The sequence below is a fragment of the Ipomoea triloba genome, chromosome 11 (genome assembly GCF_003576645.1).
Source record: "Ipomoea triloba cultivar NCNSP0323 chromosome 11, ASM357664v1".
In the NCBI taxonomy this organism is placed as follows: Eukaryota; Viridiplantae; Streptophyta; class Magnoliopsida; order Solanales; family Convolvulaceae; genus Ipomoea; species Ipomoea triloba.
Window position 1 is genome coordinate 14,850,566 of NC_044926.1, and position 13,571 is coordinate 14,864,136.

A 13,571-nucleotide genomic window follows, 5' to 3' on the forward strand; every position below is an offset into this window, starting at 1 on the left:
GCAAGCTTTTTGGGACAAAATCCGATTGGAGACTGCACCGCCCAGAGCAACCTCTGCCCTCCGCAAGTTCCACTTGAAGGAGAAGTTTGCCATTGCCACCGACCTCATCATGAAGTTCATTCTCGGCAAGGTGTCCGGAACCGATGAGATCAATCTAGACATTCTCAAAATCCTCCATGCTATCTGGAACAACAACCAAATGGACTGGGCGCACATAATCTTCAACTTCCTCAAACAGCAAGTGCAGGGCTCAGTCTCAAACACCAATCAGTCGATCAGTAAAAAGGTTGGTTTCGGTTTTGTTGTTCAATATTTACTCAGTTTAAAGGGCTTACAGTTGAGGGAAGGGAGAGAGATTCATCGAAATACCTATATGGGTAGGACGAAATCTCAAGCTCCAAAGTCTAAGGGTATTAATATTGCACCCTCTCCCTCGAAACCTAAGGGAAAGGGCAAAAGGAAAGCCCAAACTGTGGAGGAAAACTCTGATGATGAACCTCTTGGTACACTGATCAAGAGGATTGTTCTGCCAAAGAGAGCTAAGAAAGCCAAATCTGCTCCTGTCACCAAGAGTCGAGAGGTGACCCCTTCTGCTGTTCAAGTACCATTTGAAGACAGGGCACAAGCCCAGGGGGAACCTCAGGGTACACTAGCTGCTGAGGTTGAGAGAGTGCCTCCTACAAGGTCCATCACCTGCAAGAGTTTTGTTGATATTAATGCTGGTGGTGATGATGAATATTTGGATATGCCTCGAGAGGGGACTCGAGAAATTGAAGGTACTAGGATCAGTGATCCAGTACAGGCAGATGTTGTGGAACCACGACAGGTGGTTCGAGAGATAACTGCTCCAGCAGCTGAAGTTCAAGACTATTTCGAATCTGCTGATGCTGAACAGGGCACTGTGGTCAGGGACCCAGTGCAATGGGCTCACGCCCACTGAATCTGCTCAAATTGATAGATCAGTTGCTCAAGCAATAGCAGATGTCAGATTGGAAAATGATCTCTCGGATAACGATCGAGAGATCATTGAACCGACTGTGGAAGCCATTTCTACTACAGAGATTCTGTCTGACGGGCAGAATGATGGAGATGAAGAGGTCACTACTCAGTTGGGAGTTGCAGCTGCACCTATGATCGATGGTTTCTCCAGGGTACTCAGATAGATTAATTGGAGAACAGGTCCATTTCACCAACTGATAGCACAGGCAGCAGAAATGGAGACAAAAGAACAGTTTGCTCTCCAATGGTTGGGAATATCTGAAATCCCAGCTCATGAACTTCTTGACCTTGCCCATGAAATGAATGCAACCAAGAGAAATCTTGGGAGAACTGATAAAGGGAAGGGCATAGCTGCTGATGAAACAGAGGTTGAGCCTGAGGAAGATCCAGAACTTGATGCCCAATTTCGAGAAGATATCAGGCTCTCCACTGCTATATCCTTGGGACAAACTGTAGACCACACGAGAGGTCCAGGAGAGACCTCTGGGGTTGCTCGAGATGATACTGAAACTCCAATTCCAACGGCAGCAATCCCCCTGTCCCAAGTAAATGACTCCGCTCTGGACGATCAGGTGGCTTCTTCGAGAGGTGAATCCGAGACCTCTGAAGCACTTGAGGTGGCCCCTAACACTATTCTTCTTTTGCCACCACCTGAGTCCACACCCTCGAATGACACCGATGAAGCACAGACAGTTCGAGAGGGTGACATACCGTTGCTCCAACTTCCAGGCTTTCCCATCGATATGGAACTGCCTTCACCATTCCTACTACCAGATGACACAACATCAACCCTTGTAGCTAGGATGGTTGAAAGAGAAAGGTGGAGTGCACCAGCTGCTCCTGAAACAATAGTGACTCCTGACTCGCTTGAGCAAGCTGAGGTGCGATCTGATGAGCAACGAGAGCAGAATGTCCCAAGTCCTGCTGGTTCGAGAGGTACTGAGGAGGACGATGCGACCATCGAAGGTGGAAACAGGGAAGCACCTGTTGACACTTCGTCTCCAACTCCACCAGCAGATGACCAAGTTCCCAGCACTGGTTCGAGAGGTGACGCTGAGGGGAAACTTCTATTGGATGGAAACCGGGAAGCGTCCAATACAGAAGATCCCTCCCTGGCTAATCCAGTCCCAACAGTTGCTGAAGCTGAGGCTCCAGGTTCGAGAGGTGAAGAGCAAGAAGTGATCCATCCCTCAGGTGGAAACCGGGAAGCGCCTGACATGGAGCTACCTTCGCGCTCTGAACCCAGTGTCCCTGCTGGTCCTCAGGAACTAAATCGAGAGGTGGACTCGCAAATGCAATTCATGGGTGGAAATCTGGAAGCACCCAAGTCCCCTCTGATAAAAGGTACTTCTACTTCTCCTTCTACTTCTGACTATGATCAACAGGCCAAGCAAGCTTTCATTGGCGAGGTGCGTCAATTCATGGCTGATCAATCTCAGAAGATGGCTCAACTTGAGCGCATACTGACTATTGTTCGAAACGCTGCAATACCTGCGGCTGGCACAAGTGAATCTCAAGCCAGTCATGAAGAACTTCTCGAACAGGCAGTATGGGCTGAGGATGCAGCACGGAGAGCTGCAAATGAGGCTGCTGTAGCTCGAGCAGAGGCTGAAGGTGCGAGAGCTGAATTAGCTGAGTTACGAGCAGAGCTTAGAGCCTACCAAAACTCTAGTGAACTTCGACAGGACATAATCAAAGTCTTACTTGATGATCTGTCGAACCAAGTGCCTGCCCAGCTTCAAGCACTCTTCGTAGGTATGTCCACCCTCCTTTCCCGCGCAGATGATGCCACCAAGGGGGAAAATACTCAGGGAAGGACATCAACTAGCAAGAAAAGGGCAGCAAGTGAACCAGCTGGACCTCCTCCAAAAGTTCCAAAGACAATGAGCAAGGCAGTGGAGGAAGCCAAAAGGAAAGAGGATCTAAGGGTTCAGCGCACAAAAGCGTTAGAGAAGAGAAGAGAAGAAGACGGAGAAAGGAAAAGGAAAAGGCAAGAACAACAAACAGAGAAAGAAAGAAGAGATGAACAAAAGTTGATCACCTTCAGGTTCGGGAATAGAGAAGACACCGAGCAAAATCTCGTTCATCAGATCTTCAATCTTCTGAAGTACGTTGGAATGTCTCTTCACAGCAACATGTCTCCAGAAGAATGTATCTACTGGTGGAAGAATGAAGTAATTGAAGGTGAGTTTCTTGGGGAGGCTTTCAGGAATTACCTATTCTTCTATGTCACAGATGACTATCTGAGTTTGGTAGACACAAAAGACCCCATCAAGACACGAGAAGCAATCAACAAGAAGATTCTAGCAAACAAGAAGTAAGCTCTCGTAGTCCATAACTCATTCTTGATCATCTCTGTTGTTCTTGGTCTTTTTTGTCCTCTTCAATTTTAACTTTTCTGCTATTGTATGTAAAACATTCCCTTTATGTTAATATATATATCTTTTGTTGGGGGTGTTGCGTGTACTTGTTATTCATGTCTTAGCAGATTAGTTTTCATGTCAAACTTACCATATGCGCTGAAAATAAAATCAAGCTTATTTTCTTACAAATCAGCCATATAAGTAAGTATAGTGTTGGAATCATCAAAAAGGGGGAAATTGTTAGGAACATATTGTAATAGGTTTTGATGATACCAAATGTAACCTATAATCCCCTAAGTCTCGAAAGATAGAAATTATATGTAAGTTCGACAAGTAAACTAAGAGCGAAAATACAACCGGGTAACTTGAGCTCAACTCGGAAAATATTTAAGCTTAAGGTAAACTTGTGTGAACAGCTTAGAAAGTCTCGTGTTGTAATCTTATAGATAGATCAGAAGAAGGCACGGGACAACACTGGAGGAATAAGGGTCTGCGAGACATCAACTAAGTCTCGAGACATAAGCAGAGTCCGAGAGATAGGATCTCTCGATACAACAACCCAGTTCGAGACATAAGCAGAGTTCGAGAGATAGATCTCTCGATACATGGGGATCAAGACATCAAACAATCGAGACATCAATCTTGGTCTCGATAAACTGACATTTCTCCAAAAGGCTGAATGACGGTCAGGAAGCATGAATAAAGTTTGGAGAAGAAGAATATCATGGAGATAAAATATTAAGGAGGTGCTAGAAGTGGATGCCACATCAGAATTCCAAAACAAACGGATAGAAGGTGCACTAATCCAAAGTCGGTCTTATTCCCTAAAACGAGGATCAATGGGAATTTAAAAAGAGTAACTTTTACCAAAAGTAGCAAGTGGAGCATGGACTCAAGAAAGTGGATTATGGAATATCCACTACCAAACAAAAGGTTCAAGTTACAAGACCACCACTCCATGAAAAATGCTGAAAAGATGCAAGTCCCATACATAGCATGGGAGACAGATTTCAAACGGAATAATTTTCCCTCCAACGGAATTATTCCTCAACTCTTATATAAAAAGGATGTGAAGACACAAGTTCAAAGCAAGAAGAAGGAAGTTGGTTCGTTCGAAATTCTAAAGAGGTGTCTGATTAAAACGTTCAAAAGTGCAAGTGCTCAACTTGGAATATCATCCTGATATTCAAAACAGCGAGAAAAACACATCTTAGTGTTTGAGAGAGTTACAAAGCTTAAACTGCTATACATCTAGAAGGTGACCGAAGCTGCTCTACATCGAAGTTGATTCAACGATAGCTTTTGGTCAGATTGGAGCTTGTTACACTCAACTGTGACAACCAAAGGTCCTTGCTTTGGATTAAGCAAGAAGAGGCGGAGTAACCTGGCAGCTGTCTAGTGAAGATCCTGAGGCTTGAGGCGGGCTTGGTGATCAAAGCTCAAGTGCTCGATAGGTGGAGTAACAAGAAGCGGGGCGAAAAACCTGAGGCTTGAGGCGGGCTTCGTGATCAAAGCTCAAGCGCTCGATATTGTACTAAAAAGGGAAGTTTTAGTGCAATCCTTCCAGGGAGTTTCTGATGTGGCATTCACTTCTGGCACCTCCTTAATATTTTATCTCCATGATATTCTTCTTCTCCAAACTTTATTCATGCTTCCTGACCGTCATTCAGCCTTTTGGAGAAATGTCAGTTTATCGAGACCAAAGTTGATGTCTCGATTGTTTGATGTCTTGATCCCCATGTATCGAGAGATCTATCTCTCGAACTCTGCTTATGTCTCGAACTGGGTTGTTGTATCGAGAGATCCTATCTCTCGGACTCTGCTTATGTCTCGAGACTTAGTTGATGTCTCGCAGACCCTTATTCCTCCAGTGTTGTCCCGTGCCTTCTTCTGATCTATCTATAAGATTACAACACGAGACTTTCTAAGATGTTCACACAAGTTTACCTCAAGCTTAAATATTTTCCGAGTTGAGCTCAAGTTACCCGGTTGTATTTTCGCTCTTAGTTTACTTGTCGAACTTACATTGATTCCTATCTTTCGAGACTTTAGGGGATTCTAAAATACATTTTGGTATCATCAAAACCTAACACATTATGTTCCTTACAATTTCCCCCTTTTTGATGATGCCAACACTACTTACTCGTATGACTGATTAGCAAGAAAAGAACATTGATTTTATTTTCAGCGCATACGGTAAGTTTTACAAGCGAGCTAATCTGCTAAAGCATGAAGTAAGAACTCACGCAACACCCCAGCAAAAGATATATATATATTAACATAACGGGAATGTTTTACAAGACTTTAGCAGAAAAGATAGAATAGAAGAAGGCAAAAGAGATCAAGAACAATCAGAGATGATCAAGAAAGAGTTATGGACTACGAGAGCTTACTTCTTGTTTGCTAGAATCTTCTTGTTGATTGCTTCTCGTGTCTTGATGGGGTTTTTTGTGTCTACCAAGCTCAGATAGTCATCTGTGACATGGAAGAATAGATAGTTTCTAAAAGCCTCCCCAACAAACTCACCTTCAATTACTTCATTCTTCCACCAGTAGATACATTCTTCTGGAGACATGTTGCTGTGAAGAGACATTCCAACATACTTCACCAGATTGAAGATCTGATGGACGAGACTTTGCTCGGTGTCTTCTCTATTTCCGAACTTGAAGGCGATCATCTTTTGTTCATCTTTTCTTTCTTTCTCTGTTTGTTGTTCTTGCCTTTTCCTTTTTCTTTCTCTGTCTTCTTCTCTTCGCTTCTCTAATTCTTTTGTGCGCTGAACCCTTAGATCCTCCTTCCTCTTGGCTTCCTCCACTGCCTTGCTTATTGTCTTTGGGACTTTTGTAGGAGGTCCAGCTGGTTCACTTGCTGCCCTTTTCTTCTTGCTAGTTGTTGATGTCCTTTCCTGAGTATTTTTCCCCTTGGTGGCATCATCTGTGCGGGAAAGGAGGGTGGNGAACATCTCCTCAGCCTCCATATCTGCTGCTTGTGCAATCAGTTGATCAAAAGGGCCTGTTCTCCAGTTTATCCATCGAAGAACCCTGGAGAAGTCACGTAGGCTTGTTGCATCTTCATCTCGGCGATCTAACTGAGTAGTNAAGTTGGGCAGGCACTTGGTTCGACAGATCATCGAGTAGTGCTTTGATTACGTCCTGTCGAAGCTCACTAGAATATTGGAAGGCTCGAAGCTCTGCTCATATCTCAGCTAATTCAGCTCTCGCACCTGCAGCCTCTGCTCGAGCTACAGCAGCTTCATCTGCAGCTTTCCGTGCTGCATCCTCAGCCCATACTGCCTGTTCGAGAAGTTCTGCATGACGGCCTTGGGATTCACTTGTGCCAGCAGCAGGCATTGCAGCATTGCGGACAACAGCGAGTATCCTCTCGAGCTGAGCCATCTTCTGAGATTGATCAGCCATGAATTGACGCACTTCGCCAATGAAGGCTTCTTCGGCCTGTTGATCATAGTCAGAAGTAGAAGAAGAGAAGTGAGAAGTACCTTTTATCGGAGGGGACTTGGGTGCTTCCAGATTTCCACCCATGACTTGCAGTTGCGAGTCCACCTCTCGATTGAGTGTCTGAGGGGTCGCAGGGACACTGGGTTCAGAGCGCGAAGGTAGCTCCATGTCAGGCGCTTCCCGGTTTCCACCTGAGGGATGGATCACTTCTTGCTCTTCACCTCTCGAACCTGGAGCCTCAGCTTCAGCGACTGTTGAGATTGGATCAGCCAGGGAGGGTTCTTCGGTATTGGACGCTTCCCGGTTTCCATCCAATAGAAGTTCCCCCTCAGCGTGATCTCTCGAACTAGTGCTGGGAACTTGGTCATCTGCTGGTGAGGTTGGAGACGAAGTGTTGACGGGTGCTTCCCTGTTTCCACCTTCGATGGTTGCTTCGTCTTCCTCAGTACCTCTCGAATCAGCAGGACTTTGGACATTTTGCTCTCGTTGCTCATCAGATTGCACCTCAGCTTGCTCAGGTGAGTCAGGAATCACTATTGTTTCAGGAGCAGCTGGTGCACTCCACCTTTCTCTTTCCATATCGATGGGAAAACCTGGGAGTTGGAGCAACGGTATTTCACCCTCTCGAATTGTCTGTGCTTCATCGGTGTCATTCGAGGGTGTGGACTCAGGTGGTGGCAAAAGAAGAACAGTGTTAGGAGCCACCTCAAGTGCTTCAGAGGTCTCGGATTCACCTCTCGAAGCTGCTACCTGTTCGTCCAGAGCAGAGAAATTTACTTGGGACAAGGGGATTGCGGCTGTTGGTATTGGATTCTCAGAATCATCTCGAGCAATCCCAGAGGTCTCTCCTGGACCTCTCGTATCCTCTACTTGATGTCCCAATGATAGAGCAGTGGCAAGCCTGATATCTTCTTGAAATTTGGCTTCTGATTCACGGTCCGTGTCAGGCTCGACTTCTTGTTCATCAGCAGCTATGCCCTTCCCTTTGTCAGATCTCTCAAGATTTCTCTTGATTGTATTCATTTCATGGGCAAGGTCAAGAAGTTCACTGGCTGGGAGTTCTGTGAGGTTTAACCAGTTCAACGCGAACATCTCCTCAGCCTCCATATCTGCTGCTTGTGCAATCAGTTGATCAAAAGGGCCTGTTCTCCAGTTTATCCATCGAAGAACCCTGGAGAAGTCACGTAGGCTTGTTGCATCTTCATCTCGGCGATCTAACTGAGTAGTAGCATCATCATTGAAGTCATGAGATCCAGCAGATAGGATTTCTGTTGCCGATGCAGCTTCCACTGTTACCTCTCGAACCACCTCTCGTAGTTCCTCAACTTCTGTCTGTACTGGGTCACTGATCCCAGTACCTTCAATCTCTCGAACCTCCTCTCGGTCACTGATCCCAGTACCTTCAATCTCTCGAACCTCCTCTCGAGGCTCGACCACAGACTCATCAGCACCTTCAGCTTCATCATCAGCATGTAAACTTACAGAGAAAGCTCCTGACAGANTCCACCCATGACTTGCAGTTGCGAGTCCACCTCTCGATTGAGTGTCTGAGGGGTCGCAGGGACACTGGGTTCAGAGCGCGAAGGTAGCTCCATGTCAGGCGCTTCCCGTTTTCCACCTGAGGGATGGATCACTTCTTACTCTTCACCTCTCGATCCTGGAGCCTCAGCTTCAGCGACTGTTGAGATTGGATCAGCCAGGGAGGGTTCTTCGGTATTGGACGCTTCCCGGTTTCCATCCAATAGAAGTTCCCCCTCAGCGTCACCTCTCGAACCAGTGCTGGGAACTTGGTCATCTGCTGGTGGGGTTGGAGACGAAGTGTCGACAGGTGTTTCCCTGTTTCCACCTTCGATGGTCGCATCGTCCTCCTCAATTGTAAGTCTCGAAGATAGAAATTATATGTAAGTTCGACAAGTAAACTAAGAGCGAAAATACGAAACACCGGGTAACTTGAGCTCAACTCGGAAAATATTTAAGCTTAAGGTAAACTTGTGTGAACACTTAGAAAGTCTGTGTTGTAATCTTATAGATAGATCAGAGAAGGCACGGGACAACACTGGAGGAATAAGGGTCTGCGAGACATCAACTAAGTCTCGAGACATAAGCAGAGTCCGAGAGATAGATCTCTCGATACAACAACCAGTTCGAGACATAAGCAGAGTTCGAGAGATAGATCTCTCGATACATGGGGATCAAGACATCAAACAATCGAGACATCAATCTTGGTCTCGATAAACTGACATTTCTCCAAAAAGGCTGAATGACGGTCAGGAAGCATGAATAAGTTTGGAGAAGAAGAATATCATGGAGATAAAATATTAAGGAGGTGCAGAAGTGGATGCCACATCAGAATTCCAAAACAAACGGATAGAAGGTGCACTAATCCAAAGTCGGTCTTATTCCCTAAAACGAGGATCAATGGGAATTTAAAAAGAGTAACTTTTACCAAAAGTAGCAAGTGGAGCATGGACTCAAGAAAGTGGATTATGGAATATCCACTACCAAACAAAAGGTTCAAGTTACAAGACCACCACTCCATGAAAAATGCTGAAAAGATGCAAGTCCATACATAGCATGGGAGACAAGATTTCAAACGGAATAATTTTCCCTCCAACGGAATTATTCCTCAACTCTCATATAAAAAGGATGTGAAGACACAGTTCAAAGCAAGAAGAAGGAAGTTTGGTTCGTTCGAAATTCTAAAGAGGTGTCTGATTAAAACGTTCAAAAGTGCAAGTGCTCAACTTGGAATATCATCCTGATATTCAAAAGCGAGAAAAACACATCTTAGTGTTTGAGAGAGTTACAAAGCTTAAACTGCTATACATCTAGAAGGTGACCGAAGCTGCTCTACATCGAAGTTGATTCAACGATAGCTTTGGTCAGATTGGAGCTTGTTACACTCAACTGTGACAACCAAAGGTCCTTGCTTTGGATTAAGCAAGAAGAGGCGGAGTAACCTGGCAGCTGTCTAGTGAAGATCCTGAGGCTTGAGGCGGGCTTGGTGATCAAAGCTCAAGTGCTCGAGAGGTGGAGTAACTGGAAGCGGGGAGAAAAACCTGAGGAGAGGCGGAGTAACCTGGGAGCTGTCTTGTGAAGATCCTGAGGCTTGAGGCGGGCTTGGTGATCAAAGCTCAAGTGCTCGATAGGTGGAGTAACAAGAAGCGGGCGAAAAACCTGAGGCTTGAGGCGGGCTTCGTGATCAAAGCTCAAGCGCTCGATATTGTACTAAAAAGGGAAGTTTTAGTGGCAATCCTTCCAGGGAGTTCTGATGTGGCATCACTTCTGGCACCTCCTTAATATTTTATCTCCATGATATCTTCTTCTCCAAACTTTATTCATGCTTCCTGACCGTCATTCAGCCTTTGTGGAGAAATGTCAGTTTATCGAGACCAAATTGATGTCTCGATTGTTTGATGTCTTGATCCCCATGTATCGAGAGATCTATCTCTCGAACTCTGCTTATGTCTCGAACTGGGTTGTTGTATCGAGAGATCCTATCTCTCGACTCTGCTTATGTCTCGAGACTTAGTTGATGTCTCGCAGACCCTTATTCCTCCAGTGTTGTCCCGTGCCTTCTTCTGATCTATCTATAAGATTACAACACGAGACTTTCTAAGATGTTCACACAAGTTTACCTAAGCTTAAATATTTTCCGAGTTGAGCTCAAGTTACCCGGTTGTATTTTCGCTCTTAGTTTACTTGTCGAACTTACATTGATTCCTATCTTTCGAGACTTAGGGGATTCTAAAATACATTTTGGTATCATCAAAACCTAACACATTATGTTCCTAACATTTCCCCCTTTTTGATGATGCCAACACTATACTTACTCGTATGCTGATTAGCAAGAAAAGAACATTGATTTTATTTTCAGCGCATACGGTAAGTTTGACAAGCGAGCTAATCTGCTAAAGCATGAAGTAAGAACTCACGCAACACCCCAGCAAAGATATATATATATTAACATAAGGGAATGTTTACAAGACTTTAGCAGAAAAGATAAAATAGAAGAAGGCAAAAGAGATCAAGAACAATCAGAGATGATCAAGAAAGAGTTATGGACTACGAGAGCTTACTTCTTGTTTGCTAGAATCTTCTTGTTGATTGCTTCTCGTGTCTTGATGGGGTTTTTTGTGTCTACCAAACTCAGATAGTCATCTGTGACATGGAAGAATAGTAGTTTCTGAAAAGCCTCCCCAACAAACTCACCTTCAATTACTTCATTCTTCCACCAGTAGATACATTCTTCTGGAGACATGTTGCTGTGAAGAGACATTCCAACATACTTCACCAGATTGAAGATCTGATGGACGAGACTTTGCTCGGTGTCTTCTCTATTTCCGAACTTGAAGGCGATCATCTTTTGTTCATCTTTTCTTTCTTTCTCTGTTTGTTGTTCTTGCCTTTTCCTTTTTCTTTCTCTGTCTTCTTCTCTTCGCTTCTCTAATTCTTTTGTGCGCTGAACCCTTAGATCCTCCTTCCTCTTGGCTTCCTCCACTGCCTTGCTTATTGTCTTTGGGACTTTTGGAGGAGGTCCAGCTGGTTCACTTGCTGCCCTTTTCTTCTTGCTAGTTGTTGATGTCCTTTCCTGAGTATTTTCCCCTTGGTGGCATCATCTGTGCGGGAAAGGAGGGTGGACATGCCTTCGAAGAGTGCTTGAAGTTGGGCAGGCACTTGGTTCGACAGATCATCGAGTAGTGCTTTGATTACGTCCTGTCGAAGTCACTAGAATATTGGAAGGCTCGAAGCTCTGCTCGTATCAGCTAATTCAGCTCTCGCACCTGCAGCCTCTGCTCGAGCTACAGCAGCTTCATCTGCAGCTTTCCGTGCTGCATCCTCAGCCCATACTGCCTGTTCGAGAAGTTCGCATGACGGCCTTGGGATTCACTTGTGCCAGCAGCAGGCATTGCAGCATTGCGGACAACAGCGAGTATCCTCTCGAGCTGAGCCATCTTCTGAGATTGATCAGCCATGAATTGACGCACTTCGCCAATGAAGGCTTCTTCGGCCTGTTGATCATAGTCAGAAGTAGAAGAAGAGAAGTGAGAAGTACCTTTTATCGGAGGGGACTTGGGTGCTTCCAGATTTCCACCCATGACTTGCAGTTGCGAGTCCACCTCTCGATTGAGTGTCTGAGGGGTCGCAGGGACACTGGGTTCAGAGCGCGAAGGTAGCTCCATGTCAGGCGCTTCCCGGTTTCCACCTGAGGGATGGATCACTTCTTGCTCTTCCCTCTCGAACCTGGAGCCTCGCTTCAGCGACTGTTGAGATTGGATCAGCCAGGGAGGGTTCTTCGGTATTGGACGCTTCCCGGTTTCCATCCAATAGAAGTTCCCCCTCAGCGTCACCTCGAACCAGTGCTGGGAACTTGGTCATCTGCTGGTGGGGTTGGAGACGAAGTGTCGACAGGTGCTTCCCTGTTTCCACCTTCGATGGTCGCATCGTCCTCCTCAGTACCTCTCGAACCAGCAGGACTTGGGACATTTTGCTCTCGTTGCTCATCAGATTGCACCTCAGCTTGCTCAGGTGAGTCAGGAATCACTATGGTTTCAGGAGCAGCTGGTGCACTCCACCTTTCTCTTTCCGTATCGATGGGAAAACCTGGGAGTTGGAGCAACGGTATTTCACCCTCTCGAATTGTCTGTGCTTCATCGGTGTCATTCGAGGGTGTGGACTCAGGTGTGGCAAAGAGAAGACTGTTGGCCACCTCAAGTGCTTCAGAGGTCTCGGATTCACTCTCGAAGCTGCTACCTGTTCGTCCAGAGCAGAGAAATTTACTTGGGACAAGGGGATTGCGGCTGTTGGTATTGGGTTCTCAGAATCATCTCGAGCAATCCCAGAGGTCTCTCCTGGACCTCTCGTATCCTCTACTTGATGTCCCAAGGATAATGCAGTGGCGAGCCTGATATCTTCTTGAAATTGAGCTTCTAATTCAGGATCCACTACAGGCTCGGCTTCGCTTCTTGCGCATCAACAGCTATGCCCTTTCCCTTGTCAGATCTGACCAAGATTTCTCTGGTTACGTGCATCTCATGGGCAAGTCAAGAAGTTCACTGGCTGGGAGTTCTGTGAGGTTTAACCAGTTCAACGCGAACATCTCCTCAGCCCCATATCTGCTGCTTGTGCAATCAGTTGATCAAAAGGGCCTGTTCTCCAGTTTATCCATCGAAGAACCTGGAGAAGTCACTAGGCTTGTTGCATCTTCACTCGGCGATCTAACTGAGTAGTAGCATCATCATTAAGTCATGAGATCCAGCAGATAGGATTTCTGTTGCCGATGCAGCTTCCACTGTTACCTCTCGAACCACCTCTCGTGGTTCCTCAACTTCTGTCTGTACTGGATCACTGATCCCAGTACCTTCAATCTCTCGAACCTCCTCTCGAGGCTCGACACAGACTCATCAGCACCCTCAGCATCATCATCAGCATGTAGACTTACAGAGTAAAGCTCCTGACAGAGACCTGGTAGGGGGCACTCTCTCAACCTCAGTGGCCAGTGTAGCCTGAGGTTCCCCCTGGGCTTGTGCCCTGTTCTCAAGTGGTTCTTGGATTGCTGAAGGTGTTACTTCTCGAATTTGAGTGATGGCGATGGTTTTGGCTTTCTTAGCCCTTTTCGATTCTTGACAGGGTATCCAGAGGCTCATCATCAGATTCCTTCTCCTTGGCTGGGGCTTTCCTTTTGCCCCTTCCCTTAGGCTTCGAGGGAGAAGGTGCACCCTTAACACCTTTAGCCTTTGGAGCTTGAGATTTC

General features: G+C 45.8%; 1 protein-coding gene across 1 annotated transcript in view; it reads right to left on the reverse strand.

The window, feature by feature from the left end:
* Window positions 1-1,164: 1,164 nt before the first annotated feature.
* The window catches only part of LOC115995973, a 27,202-nt gene continuing 14,795 nt past the window's right edge, over window positions 1,165-13,571 (reverse strand). The window contains exon 5 of the mRNA XM_031235116.1: window positions 1,165-1,286. Coding sequence (XP_031090976.1) covers window positions 1,165-1,286 — 122 coding nt within the window. The remainder of the gene's footprint in view (window positions 1,287-13,571) is intronic.